This window comes from Salvelinus namaycush, chromosome 39, assembly GCF_016432855.1.
Source record: "Salvelinus namaycush isolate Seneca chromosome 39, SaNama_1.0, whole genome shotgun sequence".
Lineage (NCBI taxonomy): Eukaryota > Metazoa > Chordata > Actinopteri > Salmoniformes > Salmonidae > Salvelinus > Salvelinus namaycush.
The window spans coordinates 9,333,197-9,350,275 of NC_052345.1; the positions used below are offsets into that span (position 1 = coordinate 9,333,197).

The following is a 17,079-nucleotide window of genomic DNA, read 5'->3' on the forward strand; positions in this document are numbered from 1 at the left end:
ACAGGCTGAGCTCATCGCGCTGGTGAGAAAGTCGCCTTTCATCGGAGAAATTCACTTCCTTTGTGTTTATGTAAAACCATACGAGCCGAGTGCGTTCACCCGGGTCGTGCTGACTACAACTCCCCTTTAAACTACCTGGGATAGTGTTGACAATTTGTTGGACCTGGACCTCAAGACGCGCCCACTGAAGAATTGCGGGCTTAGTGCATTTCGTTTACGCGCAGGCGACACACAGCTGTGGAAAACCCGACACTGCCTGTGGAGTGCTGATGGTTGACAGGGCGAAAGAGGGCGGTCAAAACACAGACGGGTTAAACAGCGTGCCTTGCCTCTGGTTTCATATCTAACTCCAAGGAGCTGGAATACTTAATTTGCTGTTCATTCAGAAAGCTCCACATCTACACCTCCAAGACAGCCACGCATGCCCCAGAGGACCTTTGCACATCAGCACTTCATGCCCGCCCTGGTGATGCCATGCCCCGCAACCACAGCGGAGATGAAGGCGGCACGGGGCTCTGGATGAAAACTTCTCCGGGCCACCGCGCCGAGGTCTATGACTTGAAGGATGTGGAGTCCGGCCGAAGGATGATGAACAACGCCAGTGCTGGGGACGGTTTGCTGTCGGCCTCCAGTGCTACAGGTGCCGGGGGTTCGGAGAGCCTGAGGGGAAACAAGGGAGCCCGGCTCAGCCTGCTGGGAAAGCCACTCATATACAGCGCTCAGAGCGGCCGGAGAAACGTCCGTTACCGAAGGCTGCAAAATTTACTGTACAACGTGCTAGAGAGACCACGAGCCTGGGCGTTCATCTACCATGCGTTTGTGTAAGTGAAACATTTCATACATCTATCTGCATGGTATGAAGTCTTCTTGCGCAGTTGTTTTATTCCGCCATCGGTCAGAAGCTCATGTGTCCACCTGTTGCGTCCACCTCGAAAGAGTTCTACCACGATAAATGTATGGACACATTTCTTGGAAATTCATCTAATTTGAATAAGAATGGGGCCATGATATCTGATGATGATCTGAAATTATAATTTCAATCGGTTTTGGACTTTCCAAAAGGCAGTCATTCTCTTTTATTTTTTTATTTTTTTTACCATATCTCATTTAAAAAAATTACAGATTAACTGAACACTTATAGCAGACAATCATATGCTGCTGTTTTACTAGTGCTAGATCCTACCCATCTCCAACCCCTGGTAAATTAAGTTGATGTGGTGTATAGCCTACCAAGACTACTCAGAATGCCAATAATGAATGCAGAGAGAAATGTCAAGTGAAATAAACCCGTGGCTGCTTCTAATGTAGTCCATACATTCATCTCATCCATAAAAACAACCCAGTACCACTTTACTGTCCAATTTTACAGCTAATTCTGAATTTAAAAACCCCCTCACACTGACTCACACTGTTGAATTGTGCAAATTATTCAAGAGCTTTTGTGAAGTAAACATTGTACACAATGAGCGGTACAGATGCAGTGTCTAAATTTGACTCAGTTTCTCACAGCAGGACAAGAATCCTGCAGCAACAGGAAATGTGAATAATTATGTGGATATTTACACTGACTGTACAAAACATTAGGAACACCTGCTCTTTCCATGAAATAGACTGACCAGGTTTTTCCAGGTGAAAGCTATGATCCCTTATTGATGTCACTTGTTAAATCTACTATTTCAATCCGTGTAGATGAAGAGATTTTTAAGCCTTGAGACAATTGAGACATGGATTGTGTATGTGTGCCATTCAGAGGTCGATTGGGCAAGACAACATATTTAAGTGTCTTTGAATTGGGTATGGTGTTAGGTGCCAGGTGCATTGGCTTGAGTGTGTCAAGAACTGCAACGCTGCCAGGTTTTTCACCCTCAACAGTTTGCCATGTGTATCAATAATGTTCCACCACCCAAAGGACATCCAGCCAACTTGACACAACTGTGGGAAGCACTGGAATCAACATGAGCCAGCATCCCCGTGGAACACTTTCAACACCTTGTAGAGTCCATGTGTATATACGGTATATGGATATGTATATTATATATACATTTTTTTTGTAGGGGTTGATACATTTTTCGTTAGGGCTAATCAGGTCTGACACATTTATGTGGAAATTACACAAGCTTTAGAAGCCTTTTTAAACCTTGAATACACTACAATGATCAGTACATGATCACAAACAAACGTATTTTGTAACAGACTACAATGTTGAGTAGGCTACAGTGATGAGAATGAGCACTATATAAATTCATATGAGCACACCTTATACGAGTTCTGTGTACCACCTCTATACGAGTTCTGTACATAAGCACTGTGTATGGGTTATTCTGCAGGGCCCTTAGTGTTGATATTAAGCAAGTACTTGAGTTCTGCTTCTATAGGCTTACATCACTTCTATATGAGTTCAGCATACTAGTACTTTATATGAGTCTTCTGTTTGGCCCTGAAGGGTTCCAGACCAGATACAGGAAAGAGTCAATCTTCACTGTGCCTCGGTGTCTCTGTCCATCTGGTCTCCGTCAGATGGCCTCCGTTTGTTGACCAGGCGACCAGCTGCATTTGATTTCCCGCGTGTGACAGTGCTGTTATCACTGTCTGTCTCTCTGCGCCTGGCTGGAGGAAGGAAGTGTGTGTGGATGAGTGCAGGGTGCTGAGTGTGTTTTGAGAATCAACATTCTGGGGTCATAGGGGAAGATTTAGCTAGTTTGTGTTTGTGTGTTGGGGGTATCTGCAGATCAATTGTGGGATCACAGTTCCTTGCATTGACAGGCAGTGTATCAAACTGATCATGTTCTTCCAAGCATGCCTCATCATTGTGCCATTGAGCCATGCAGAAGACCAGTAGGCCTATGTGTATTGTGTTTCTGATACAGTACAGTATAGATACATTATTTGACCATTCTTTCCCTACCCACTGCAATGTAAGAAATGAGAACAATATTCTTACTACCCACAAAGCATCACTGTATTATTGCTCAGTGATGTCATCGTGTCTGGGGTCATCATCTCTGGAGGGGGCTGTCCTTTTTTATGATCCCCTGAAGAGAGTGTGTCCATTTTACGCCCCCTAGTTGTTCATGTAAACTCAGCAAATAAAGAGACGTCCCTTTTTCAGGACCCTGTCTTTCAAAGGTAATTCGTAAAAATCCAAATAACTTCACAGATCTTCATTGTAAAGGGTTTAAAAACTGTTTCCCATGCTTGTTCAGTGAACCATAAACAATTACTGAACATTCACCTGTGGAACGGTGTTAAGACACTAACAGCTTACAGACGGTAGGCAATTAAGGTCACAGTTAGGAAAAATTAGGACACTAAAGAGGCCTTTCTACTGACTCTTAAAAACACCAAAAGAAAGATGCCCAGGGTCCCTGCTCATCTGCGTGAATGTGCTGCAAGGAGGCATGAGGACTGCAGATGTGGCCAGGGCAATAAATTGCAATGTCCATACTGTGAGACGCCTAAGACAATGCTACAGGGAGACAGGACGGACAGCTGATCGTCCTCGCAGTGGCAGACCACGTATAACAACACCTGCACAGGATCAGTACATCCGAACATCACACCTGCGGGACAGGCACAGGATGGCAACAACAACTGCCCGAGTTACACCAGGAACGCACAATCCCTCCATCAGTGCTCAGACTGTCCACAATAGGCTGAGAGAGGCTGGACTGAGGGCTTGTAGGCCTGTTGTAAGGCAGGTCCTCACCAGACATCACAACGTCATTGCAGGCAATGTCAACGCTGTACGTTACAGGGAAGACATCCTCCTCCCTCATGTGGTACCCTTCCTGCAGGCTCATCCTGACATAACCCTCCAGCATGACAATGCCACCAGCCATACTGCTCGTTCTGTGTGTGATTTCCTGCAAGACAGGAATGTCAGTGTTCTGCCATGGCCAGCGAAGAGCCCGGATCTCAATCCCATTGAGCACGTCTGGGACCTGTTGGATCAATGGGTGAGGGCTAGGGCCATTTCCCCCCTGAAATGTCCGGGAACTTGCAGGTGCCTTGGTGGAAGAGTGGGGTAACATCTCACAGCAAGAACTGGCAAATCTGGTGCAGTCCATGAGGAGGAGATGCACTGCAGTACTTAATGAAACTGGTGGCCACACCAGATACTGACTGTTACTTTGGATTTTGACCCCCCCCCTTGGTTCAGGGACACATTATTCAATTTCTGTTAGTCACATGTCTGTGGAACTTGTTCAGTTTATGTCTCAGTTGTTGAATCTTGTTATGTTCATACAAATATTTACACATGTTAAGTTTGCTGAAAATAAACGCAGTTGACAGCCAGAGGACGTTTCTTTTTTTGCTGAGTTTGTGTAAATGATAGATGCACACACACACACACACACACTACATGTTAATGTTTTTAAACGTATGTAAATTGTAAAGTACTTTGTCTGTAATCTCTTTTTCGTCATGTGCCGCACCCCAGTAAGACTAGCTGTCTCCATTGGCGTCAGCTAATTGGGATCCTAATAAATCAAACTCAGGCGACTAAGGGGTGGGGTGGTTACATCATTACTGCATTGTTTTTTATTTATTAGAGCCCGTGAATCTGATAGGCCAGATTTGTTGATCATATTCTCGACTGCAGAAGCTTGTGTCTTTGGGAGCGCATGGTTGGTTGCATCATGGCTGGGAAGTTAGTGAGGGATTTCTTTCAGCCCTGGGGAGATGAGCAATAGTAGAGTAATAGATATGAAGGATATCTGAGCCCCCCCCCCTCCCTCGACCTCGCTCAACTATAGATCATGATACTGAGACTGATTGGTAATGGATTATACTGCGATTGCCTTTATGCTTGCCGAGTCATCTGTAGTAATTGGTGTGAAGGAGCAACAGTTAGCCTTAATATACAGTTGAATGGCTTATTCACTGTGCTATAAGCTTTAAGAAATCCAATGGAACTAAATGTTGGTGATTTATTCTAGACTATCAAACTCGAAATGATGCTATGTCTGCGCTATACTGTACATAAGCATGTTCATCTTTTTCAGCTTGAAGTCTTTCAAATCACAGTTGTTTAACAAGGCAGACAGGTAAAGGCAACCAGATTTCCTTGTGACACGTGATCGCAATTGTCACCGGGTCATTAGCAATGTCAATACTATGATAAATGAATCAGGATATATGACATGCCTTTCATACAGTTTGTTTCATTTTTAAGAAGGCATTATGTAAGAACTACTGTTTATTTGGGTTGTTATTGAAGAGGGGACTTTAACCAGTCAATCCCACCTGTAAAAGCTCCAGTGACTCTTCTGAAGCTCTACTTACATGACTCACATACCTGGGGCCCTTTCTACGTTTCACTAATACGTTTCACAAATATTCCTTGGAGAAAGTCATAGTAATTGGTCATTTATAATTGGATTTGCCCAAAATCCCTCTGCCATTTATTTTGTTCAGACATGTAAATAAGTAATTAGTCCCCAACAATAAAAATGGGTTCCAAAAAAATCCCTAATCCCTCAATCACATTATTTTAGTACAGTATGTCTAAAAACCAAGACAGTACCCTGGCCCTGAACCAAATTGGATTCTCAGTCTGATGATTGAGTCCAAAATAACATGTTGTTTTTGTGTTTACTCCAATTCCAATGTCTCATAATGCATTTTTGCCTGGCTATTTCAGTGAGCATTTTGATAACTCACAGAAGTTCCCCTTTGTCCCTGGCCATGCTTTCAGGCGGTATTGACTAGCATTCATCCACCTGGGTCCTTCACCTTTTCCTTGCCAAAACAGAAGGGACAGGAACAGAAGACTGAAGTGCACTTTAGTCAAGGCTTCAATCTAGTCATATCCAGATCTACACCCTCCATATTGACATGCTCTACCTCTACGACCTTTGACCTATGGAAGACCGTGCCATTTACATGCAAATATATCCATATTGCATGAACAACAGTGGGTGGGACCCTAATACGACACGACCGCTACAAGTGTCAAGAAGAAGATCACAATTTCAAATACTAAATTCTTCCATTTTTATACAAGGTTTAAGATCATGGAAGATTACGATCACAGTCTCAAATACTTCATGATGATATATGATAGCATACGGAGCCAAAGCAGGATATGCACTGTATGTATTTATCCATTTCATTTTCCAATTTGTGAGAGGGAGAGCAGGACAGCCAGTCTTTGTGCCTAGCTGACTGCATCACTGCCCGCCGGGGACTCGTTTCCCTTCTGCCTACCCCCCTCTGGTGCCCCCACTCCTCCCCCTACCACTCAGACACACAGTGCCGCCATTCATCTTACCTTTGGATTAACGAGATCTTATCCCTGCAAGTATGTCAGGGGCAGGAAAGCGTGGGGAAATGGATACGCACATGGAACCTTCCGCCTCGTCGGGTTCCTGCGCTGGCATGCGGGACGGCTAAAGCCGGGTGTACACTACATGATTTTGGTCCAGATTTACCTGTCCCAGACAAGTTTTTGAGAACAGAGACAAAATCCTCATGTCGTTGCCTACTCGAGGCGCGCGGCTGTCACCGATGCTCGTTTAAAGTTAGCGGATCAGAGACGCAATATGAGGGCTACCGATCTTGTCTTTGAGCGGTCCCAGACCTCTCGATGTTTTTAAACATGTTTTATTTTATCAACACAAAATCTGCAACGCTCTTGTAGTGTGAGTGAGAGGTGCAGTGACACGTTTTGAGAACGGTGATCAGCGATAGCCAATGAGAGCTCGCCAGAGAGGGTGCTCGTTACCGAGTATGGCCAGGGTGGTGGTTGCAGAATCTGTGGCGGATGTTGGATGAATGGTATAACACTGACAGTAAGCCTTCTGTGCATCACACCCCAAGGTGTTATGCAAGACTGTATTTTTTTGCAATCTCACCCCTTACTATGATTGAGGAAGTAAGTCTTTTCCTCATGCAGAATCTATAAAAATTACGTTTTTTTATAAAACTGAGATCAAATAGACATAACCTTGAGCTGCTGTAAGCAATTCATCTGTCACTCAATTTGACACGTCGAAATGCCACATCCTCTTCTTCCTGGAATCAACCTCCTCCACTGCCATGTTGTCCTTTTCCGGTTTCTCCCGCCTCCAGCAAACCGGCGTTCATCAACACACCAATGAAGAAGACCCACGTCATGCACCCATACTACACTGACTCACACTGCAATGGATGTGATGGCACCAATGCCATTCACATTCTACGCTGTGCACTTTGTCAGTGTAATGGCCGCTCCTCGGCCTACACAGATCAAATCAAACTTATTTCAAGTTCATTAAAACATGGCATGCAGTACATTGTGTCACTGACTAACCAACCCAGACCAATGTCAATAGATTCAGTAAGATCCCGTACACGCTCCCTTGTTTTTCCCATTGAAGGCATATGTAGTGTGTACTAGCTAGCTCTCTGACTCAATGGAAAAAGCGTGAGTCTACACGCTCAGTCAAGCGAAGGTGAAGTAATTCAGAAGCCGCGCCGCAGAGCCAGTAAACACTGTGTCCGGCGGTGTGATTCAGTAAGATGTGTAGATGTCGTTAAGAGAGGGGTGTCTTTTGAAAGAGGACAGAGTGTTTTGATAGTCACAAGGACCCCGCGTGACACAAAGCAGAAGCGTCAGACAGACGCACTTGACGGCAGAGAAGACGGCGGCTGGTTGAAGCAAGGCCAGAACAGAGGTGATGATGAGAGGAAGCTTGAATAGAGACGTTGATGCAAGGAAGGAGTGCAAGTGTGTGTGTGTCAAGGATTTTGTGTGTATGTGTGTGTGTAAGGAAGCGTGTCTGCAGTGGTGAAAAATTACACAATAGTCATACTTGAGTAAAAGTGAAGTCACCCAGTAAAATACTACTTGAGTAAAAGTATTTGGTTTTAAATATACTTAAGTATCAAAAGTACATGTAATTGCTAAAATATATATTTTTTTATATAACTAGGCAAGTCAGTTAAGAACAAATTCTTATTTACAATGATAGTGGGTAAACTGCCTTGTTCAGGGGCAGAACGACAGATTTTTACCTTGTCAGCTCAGGGATTTGATCTAGCAACCTTTCGGTTACTGGCCCAACGCTCTAACCACTAGGTTACCTGCCACCCCAATATCAAAAAGTAAAATAATAAATCACTTCAAATTACGTATATTCAGCAAACCACACAGCACCATTTTCTTGTTTTTTTAATTTACAGATATCCAGGGGCACACTCCAGCAAGAATGTGTGTTTCGTGGGTCTGCCAGATCAGAGGCAGGAGGGATGACCAGGGATGTTCTCTTGATAAGTGTGTGATTTGGACCATTTTCCTGTCCTGCTAAGCATTCAAAATATAACGAGTTATTTTGGGTGTCAGGGATAATGTATGGAGTAAAAAGTACATTATTTTATTTAGGAATGTATTCAAGTAAAAGTAAATGTTGACAAAAAAGAAAAAGTAAAGTACAGCTACACCAAAAAACAACTTAAATAGTACTTTAAATTATTTTGACTTTAGCAATTTACACCACTGCTTGCTTGAGACGTATGCAGTAGAAGTGTGTGTGTGTGTGTGTGTGTGTGTGTGTGTGTGTGTGTGTGTGTGTGTGTGTGTGTGTGTGTGTGTGTGTGTGTGTGTGTGTGTGTGTGTGTGTTGGGCCCAAGAAGAGCACAGGCGGGGGAGTATGTTAGAGCCTTCGTGCTCTGAAGACGTGCCACAGAAATGTTCTCCCCATTCATTCACCCAAGTGGCCAAACATTCCGTTTGTGTGACAAAACGTTTTAACATGATAATTATATTTAAATCTTATTTAAATCTTTATATATATTTTTTTTTTTGACATGCTCTCCTTGTCGACAACATTTATATTTGACTTTCTGCATAGCCTGCTTCTGTATCACACAGGTTTTAATCAAGGACTACTAGGTAAATTCAGATGTCTGACACACACACAAATCATCCCACTTTGATGATTCATGAAATAAGATTACATCAGATGGACCAAACACTGAGTTGAAGATCCAGTCCTACTTCTGTAAAGAACTCACCTTGAACTTAGCTTGTTGAAAACCTGTCAGACTCTCACACGAATCATCAGACTTAGGAAATGTAATATTATCAGATATCCCGACCTGCATGTAGTTGTACATTGTACAGGTTCTAGCATGTAGTTGTGCATTCACTTCCATAGCCCTATATGCCTATGTGAGTCACTATGAATGGCCTCCGAAACACAGGTGTCTAATTTCAGTACTATGTGTTGCACTGAGGGAGTTCCCACATAACTGTTTTTAGAGATGGCCTAGCCACAAACATAGAAACACACAGGGCACTTCCACACAGGCGCATTGCGGTACGTTGCTTTAGCTAACAAATAAACCTCACTCATTTACCTAAGTCAATACTCAACCATTTTCCTCCCACATGACCTTAGGCTCTGAGAAAGCTGTGCGATGTTGTTTGATCGTAATGACACCCAGATCTTGTCGTTTTACGTAGAGGCTCACTTTCAGTTTGCTATTGGGAGGTTTGTGTAACTTATGGGAGGTTTGTGTAACGGGCACAGCCAGTCATATCTGGGCTTTCCATCAGTATCAGGTCTACTGAGAAAAGTACCCCACTACCCAGCTCTTTGCCATCATCATCATCTCTGTTTTGATCATTCTTTCTTTCTTTCGCCGTTTTGTTCTCTGTAAATCCTCCCATCTGTTTCTCTCACTAACCCACCTCTCTCTTTCCTCCCCTTCTTTTCTCTCCACCCCAATTGTTTCTTTGATATTATGTCTCTTCTCCTCTTATCTCCCATTGTGACCAACACAACAACAAAAAAACAAATCCCGCTCGATGACATACTCTCCACTGCTAGTCGGGTATAACTGCAGAGATCCCCCATCGCTGTCCCTCTCTCTGGGCTAAAGCCTCACTCTGCCTTTGCCAACGGGGTTTCTCCGCACTACTCTCTACCCCCATAGCCGATGGAGATACTGTTTGTTTGAGTCGCTGTCACGACGCACAGCCGTGGAAGCTAGCATGAGCGGCTAAGTATATTGACTAGCAAACTACCATAGCGAGGACACAGACATTCTGAGCAAGGAGGGAGGAATAGAGCCCTGTACGTGCATGAATTTTAAGCCTGAGCCGTACCCATGCTGGCGACATTCAGGCCTTACCCAGGCCTGATGCTGCCAAATTTAAGGCCCTGCCTGAAACCCGAAATCAGCAATAACTTCCTCCGTTAGTAAATCCATTAGCTGCTTCTCTCTGTCTGCCACTCGCCCGCACTCTGCTCATGCCTGCTTTGAGTCTGTAAGTATCCATAGCAACAGCTCCGCTTGGGCTGCTCAGTGATGAGACATGAGAGAGCAGTGAGCTGTTAGCTACTTTTCCGTCACTCTAAACTCAGACAAAACGTTATTATTTTCTCCTGTTTTATATGTGGCGAGGTTGAAGCACTTCTGACACCATGATATGATTGGACTGTACTGCAGCAGAGCAAAGGGCTCAGCTTCAAAACGTTAGTGATCAATTTAGTGATACCACAGCCCTACCCATACCCTGGTTAGTGATGAAAAAAATCATCCCGCCCCGAACCCCATGTATAATGTCGGGCTCGGGTCGGGTAGCAGAGCTCTAGGGAGGGAGCACGTGCGTCGGCTATCTGTCCTCTCCGCTTTGTTGTCTTGTTAGCTGTCTCCTTTACTGTGTTGATGTTGTTGTTGTTGTTTCTGTTCCTCCAGCTTTAAACACACATGGGGGAGAAATGGGCCCAGCAGATGCTAGCCTCTGAGGGAGATGGAGGGATGGAGGGAAGGCTACTTGACTCATTTCGGGGACTAAGTGTTCGGTCTGACAGCATGTTATGTGGATTTGGACGTATTTGGACAAATAACCCATTTTTGAGGCTGTTAATGCTGTCTACTGGCAAATTGGAAAATATCCAAAATAGAACTTAAAAGCTACGACGAGCTTGAGCTCCTTCTGTCCTTGGTCTGAGAGAGTGTTATGTGGAGATTTGGACAAATAACTTGGGATTTTAAGGGATTCGGAGAATATGTCATAGGCCTTTCCACAATAGATCAAAGAAGCTAAGATGTTTGACCTCCTGCTTGGATTGTAAGTAAACCCAACCATCCCTCAAAACCTTCCTGAGATCCTCAACGTGAAAATGGCCATTTTCAGCGCGCAGTACGTCATCTCCATAGCAACCATTAAGGCCGTTACTAGACGGGGTGGTAGGCTGAAGAAAATGCACACTCTAATGTCTCTCTCATCTGGCCAGTATAGCTCTTCGTACCAAACAGCTGACACACTGTCACCCACCGCTAGGCTAAAGCTACTCTAGTTAGCCATGGGAGACAGTTAGCCACTAGCCGTGCCCGGGTCGCCACTGCTTCCCTCTGTAGCGCTATATTTAGCGACTAAGCTAAGTGTGGACGTCCATTTCCCCCCCCTTAAGAGTAACACAGCCACTCCCACCAACCCGACACACACACGCACACAGTAGAGCTATTCCGTCACTCTGATCATTTTAACGTCACATGGGCTATGTGCACCTCGAGCAGCGTTGAAGCTGTGACCCGTTGGTCAGGGGCACTTTGTTGGTGATTAGACATCATCATCAGACAGTAACATCCTCTGCCGGGCCACACTAACAACGGAGGAGTTAGCATCCTCTGCCGGGCCACACTAACAACGGAGGAGTTTGCATCCTCTGCCGGGCCACACTAACAACGGAGGAGTTTGCATCCTCTGCCGGGCCACACTAACAACGGAGGAGTTTGCATCCTCTGCCGGGCCACACTAACAACGGAGGAGTTTGCATAGCAGTGAGGGAATCAAAACATGCTGCTGACTAATACATGGGATTCATATGTTTATGGATTTGGTTTCTGCTCTCTCTCTCTCCCTCCCCCCTCTCTCTCTTGGATTTATTTTGTTATTCATTTTTAATTGGATTTTCATTTGTCACACAGGTTTACTTTGGGTTCAGTATCCCTAGCGGTTGCAAATTACACAATCTTTGGGTCAAATACTTCTGTCTTCAATTAGTCATAAAAATGGCCTACAGGCCTTTAAAATGCAGCTTAGTGGAATCTTTACAGGTTGCCCACATAGTATTTAATGCAGCACCGTCTTATCTAACGTAGGCTCGGTCAACATTGTGATGTGGTCAGCATTATTTAAGGGAGAGCCATCCAAGGGCAGTGGGTTGTCTACATCAGTGTCCAGTTAGCTAACGGTGTTGCTGCCTGCAGGGGTCAGGCAGAGTGACGCTTCCTGGAAAGAGTGGACAGCAGCAGATAGAGAGAGAGAGAGAGAGAACAACACAGAGGAGAGCAGCAGTAGATAGAGGGGGAGAGAGAGAGAGAGAGGGAGAAGGAGCCAGGTTGGTCCCCCGGTAGTGGTGTCCACAGTATCTGGGGCCCTCTGACCTCCATGTGGGCCCCACGACAGCTGGCCAAACAGCCTGTCCACCAACACTGGTGTCCCCTCCACCTTGAGAGGGAGATGGAGGGAAAGGGGGGAGAGAGCAGGGATGATGGAGGGAGGGAGGTACAAAGAAAGCGAGTGAGAGAGAGAGAGGGAGTGGGAGAGAAAGAGCAACATAGAGGAAAGAAAAGAGAGAGATGTGCTGTCTGGCTCTCTCTAGTGCCTCTAGACTGGAAGGCAGTGCTGGTCGGTGGACACGTTGCTCCGTTCTGTCATACTACAGCATGTCAGCAGCACTACTCACTTAGAAAAAAAGGTGCTATCTAGATCCTAAAAGCGTTCTTCCCTTTGAAGAACCCTTTTTGGTTCCAGGTAGAACCGTTTTGGGTTCCAGGTGGAACCCTTTCCACGGAGGGCTGTACATGGAACCCAAAAAGGTTCTACCTGGAACCCAAGAGGGTTTTTACCTGGAACCAGGGGGGACAGCGGAAGAACTCTTTTGGAGCCCTTTGTTCTCTGGAGTGTACGCCTCAAATGTGTTTACTAAACCTCACTTAAAAATGTGTTTACTAAACTTCACTTAAAAATGTGTTTACTAAACCTCACTTAAAAATGTGTAAAGAAATTTGGAACTTAATCACAGTTATTATTGGGGAGATGAATCAGGTTTCACTTTCAGTTGACGAGGATGATGAAAGTCTTTCATTTTATGAGTCAAACACCAAAGACTGAGGAAGTATAAAATATGTATCTCCTCCTTCAGTGCCTGTTACTTCCTTTAGCTGTTTATCCTGCTGCTATTATGAGTAATCACAAGCTTAGAAGCAGCCCATTGAACATGCATATCACTGTGTGTGCATAAGCAAGAGAAGCTTGTTTGCACAGCATGTTCTGAAATGAAAGAACTCTCTTTCTCTCTCTGTCACTGCAGGCCCTCGGCCCTCTCTCCTCCTTCTCCTCCCTCTCTCTTTCCTCTTCTCCCTCTCGCCATGTCCACGCCGCCCGTTTCAACACTATTTCTTCTGCGTTCCAAAATAGCCAAACTGACATCACCAATTCCCCCACCCCATCACCAACCCCATCGAAATCGAGGTTGCTATTGGCAACTGTCCGTGACCCTAGCCAATAAAGAGAGGTTGTACACAGCGCTCCTGCTTGAGGGCATAACAAGACTCACTGTGGGAAATGTAGAGACAGAGACAGAGAGAGAGAGAGAGAGAGAGAGAGAGAGAGAGAGAGAGAGAGAGAGAGAGAGAGAGAGAGAGAGAGAGAGAGAGAGAGAGAGAGAGAGAGAGAGAGAGAGAGAGAGAGAGAGAGAGAGAGAGAGAGAGAGAGAGAGAGAGAGACAGAGACAGAGACAGAGACAGAGACAGAGGGAGAGAGGGAGAGAGGGAGAGAGGGAGAGAGGGAGAGAGAGAGAGGAGGGGGACTAGAGAGAGAGAGAGGAGAAGAGGTGGAACGATAGAACAACCTCACTGAACGGGCGACCCTCCAAGGCTCGGCTCGGTGAAAACCTCCCAGCAGCCTCGGAGGCAGCTGAGAATGTTGCTTTAGCTCTCTGTCTTGATATCTCATTGGGCAACAAGATATCTATATCGACCCTATTGGTTGGTTGCCTAGCTAGCTTACTGTATGGTGCCGCATAGCATAGGGCTTTTGCTGTATACAATATGGTTCCTCTATAAGGATTGTGGCTCACCATAGACGACTGTGTAATGTGTGAATGGAACAGTGTGAGTTTCTTACAGCTGTCTCCTTTTGGTTCTGCTTGTATCTTACCACGCTTTTGGTTCGTCAAGTTCCATTGACTTTTGACATAGCTTTTTCTCCTGGGGTGTATTTCAGGCCCCTCTATCAACAAGGTCAAAGTTCAAGGCTGAGTCCTGTGAGAGTGGACCACACTTCAGGTCAACCTTGTGTTTTTTCTCAGAGCTTTTTCCTCTACTCACACACACACACACAGGTACCCACGCATGCACGAGCACCCAAACACACGCACGCACACATTGACACACACACGCACACACTATAACCTCTCGGTCGGACTAAACTAGTGAGACTCCACAGACCCAGCCGTAGCTTGATAATCCCACACTACCCTAGCCAACCAAAATGAAACTCTTTATTTGTGTTCTTCGAAATTAGGGAAAGTTTGCTGGAAATACCACACGGGTTGGATTTGGGTTGTTGGGTTGCCATCTATCCACAGAGCTGTATGAATTAAGTTAGGTTGGAGAGACAGAGGAAGAGAGAGAATGAAAGAGAGGGGAAAGAGAGAGACAGATGAAGATAGAGAATGAGAGAGAGGGGAGAGAGAGAGAGGGGAAAGAGAGAGAGAGGAAGAGAGAGAGTGAGAGAGAGGGGGAAAGAGAGAGACAGATGAAGAGAGAGAGGAAAGAGAGAGACAGATGAAGAGAGAGAGGGAAGAGAGAGAGAGGGGAAAGAGAGAGACAGATGAAGAGAGAGAGGGGAAAGAGCGAGAGAGAGGAAGAGAGAATGAGAAAGAGAGGAGAGAGAGACAGAGGAAGAGAGAGGAAAGAGAGAGACAGATGAAGAGAGAGAGGGGAAAGAGAGAGACAGATGAAGAGAGAGGGGAAAGAGAGAGACAGATGAAGATAGAGAATGAGAGAGACAGATTAAGAGAGAGACAGATGAAAAGAGAGGGGAAAGAGAGAGACAGATGAAGAGAGAGGGGAAAGAGAGAGACAGATGAAGAGAGAGAGGGGAAAGAGAGAGACAGATGAAGATAGAGAATGAGAGAGACAGATGAAGAGAGAGAGGGGAAAGAGAGAGACAGATGAAGAGAGAGAGGGGAAAGAGAGAGACAGATGAAGAGAGAGAGGGGAAAGAGAGAGACAGATGAAGATAGAGAATGAGAGAGACAGATGAAGAGAGAGAGGGGAAAGAGAGAGACAGATGAAGATAGAGAATGAGAGAGAGGGGAGAGATCCTACACAGGCTGTTGACATGCAGTGATATACATTTCCTTTTGAAATCGTTCTACTACTCTGCTATTGCCATTTTCTCTCTGGACAGATCAGCTGTCTATCAGTGTGAGTGTCATGATGTTCTCCATCTACTCTTTATCCACGAGCTATGACTTTCCCTTCACAGTTGAAGGGTTGCCAATGCCATTCTCCATAGCTGTGTGTGCTCTCTGGCTTCCCCCTGCTCTCAGTAAGCACTGACTGGGACTTTGGAGATGATATGCTTTTAACTGAAAGTAACTGTGTGTGTGTGTGTGTGTGTGTGTGTGTGTGTGTGTGTGTGTGTGTGTGTGTGTGTGTGTGTGTGTGTGTGTGTGTGTGTGTGTGTGTGTGTGTGTGTGTGTGTGTGTGTATGTGTGTGCACGCGTGTGTGTGTGTTTATGTGAGAGCAGCAGCCTCGTCTTGTGTGTAGTGTGTCCTGCCAGCTGGACTGTCAACCCCAATCGGCATCCAAGGGACCGCAAGGAAAGAACGGGGGAGGGACACATAAAACAGAGCCTTTAACATCCAATGGTTCACCCCATACTGGATTATTCTCACCCTCTCTGAAGTATTATGGTTCAGTCCATTTAGCTGAAACGTCAAGACACTCAAGAATCCTTCCACAGTTGTAAATCCTTCGTAATCACATCACAGTACACCTCATTAAAGTGTCAGTTATCCTCCTAAAAGTATTCTGAAGTGTTAGAGTTCACTTCATTTAACTATCATGTTTTTGAAGCATAAACAACCCATTTACACACTCAACAATCCTCGTAGCGTTGTAAATCACGGCCATGATTACTGCCAGGTATTCTCCATAAACTATACAGTTGGAACAGAATGGACCTCGGCCCAGGTTGCTCCTTATTTGCTATTGTTTGCCCGTTCATGTCCGCTCACCGCTCACCGCTCACCGCTCACCGCTCACCGCTCACCGCTAGCCTGGACACATCAACTCCTCCGTGTTCATCTTTACAAAGCGATGCTTGACCCCCGGGAAGGAAGCCAAATTGATGTGTGTGTGTTGAGCAACTGGGCAGCGACACGCCCAGCAGCTGCTTGTTTGAATAGCAGTGCCTGTGTGAGTGTGTGGGTGCTGGCTGAGATAGCTATACAGTAGCTCCACTAAATGGGCTCATATTATCAACTATGCTTTTAATAGGGCTGAGAGAGAGAGAAAGGGAGAGAGAGAGAGCGGGAGAGATGGGGGAGAGAGAGAGAAAGGGAGAGGGAGAGAGGGGGTAGGGTGAGGGGGAGCGAGTGAGAGGGGGGATAGGGGGGGTGACAGAGGGAGAGGGGGGAGTGTGAGGGGGGGGGGGGGTAGAGGGGGGAGAGCGAGGGGGGGAGAGAGTGTCTGGTTGACTACAGTAGTATTACTGTATTGTTGCCTAATGGATAGAGCCCTGTCTGTTACGTACAGCTCTATTCTAATCTATTCAAATCCCATATAGCTAGACAGTAGAGATAAAACCATACATAAGCATGATCGCATGTCACTTTTTAAATGTATTTTATGCCTCATTGACTATACTGTGTAAGAGAGAAATAGACACAGTGTCTCTCACGATCTCCCAATGAGAAAAACTCATTGAAATGAATAAAGAGCGCTAAGCTCTTCATACTATAATTGCAGTGTTCTGGGCTCAGGCAGAACTACCGCCACTGACTGACTGCCACTGACTGAGGTTTCTGGAAACGTTTATATTTGCACAATCCCTGGTGAGGATTGTG

General features: G+C 45.4%; 1 protein-coding gene across 1 annotated transcript in view; it reads left to right on the plus strand.

Moving 5' to 3' along the window:
* Positions 1-474: 474 nt before the first annotated feature.
* The window catches only part of LOC120032672 (potassium voltage-gated channel subfamily KQT member 5-like), a 133,732-nt gene continuing 117,127 nt past the window's right edge, over positions 475-17,079 (plus strand). The window contains exon 1 of the mRNA XM_038978869.1: positions 475-821. Within this exon, the coding sequence (XP_038834797.1) occupies positions 475-821 (347 nt within the window). The remainder of the gene's footprint in view (positions 822-17,079) is intronic.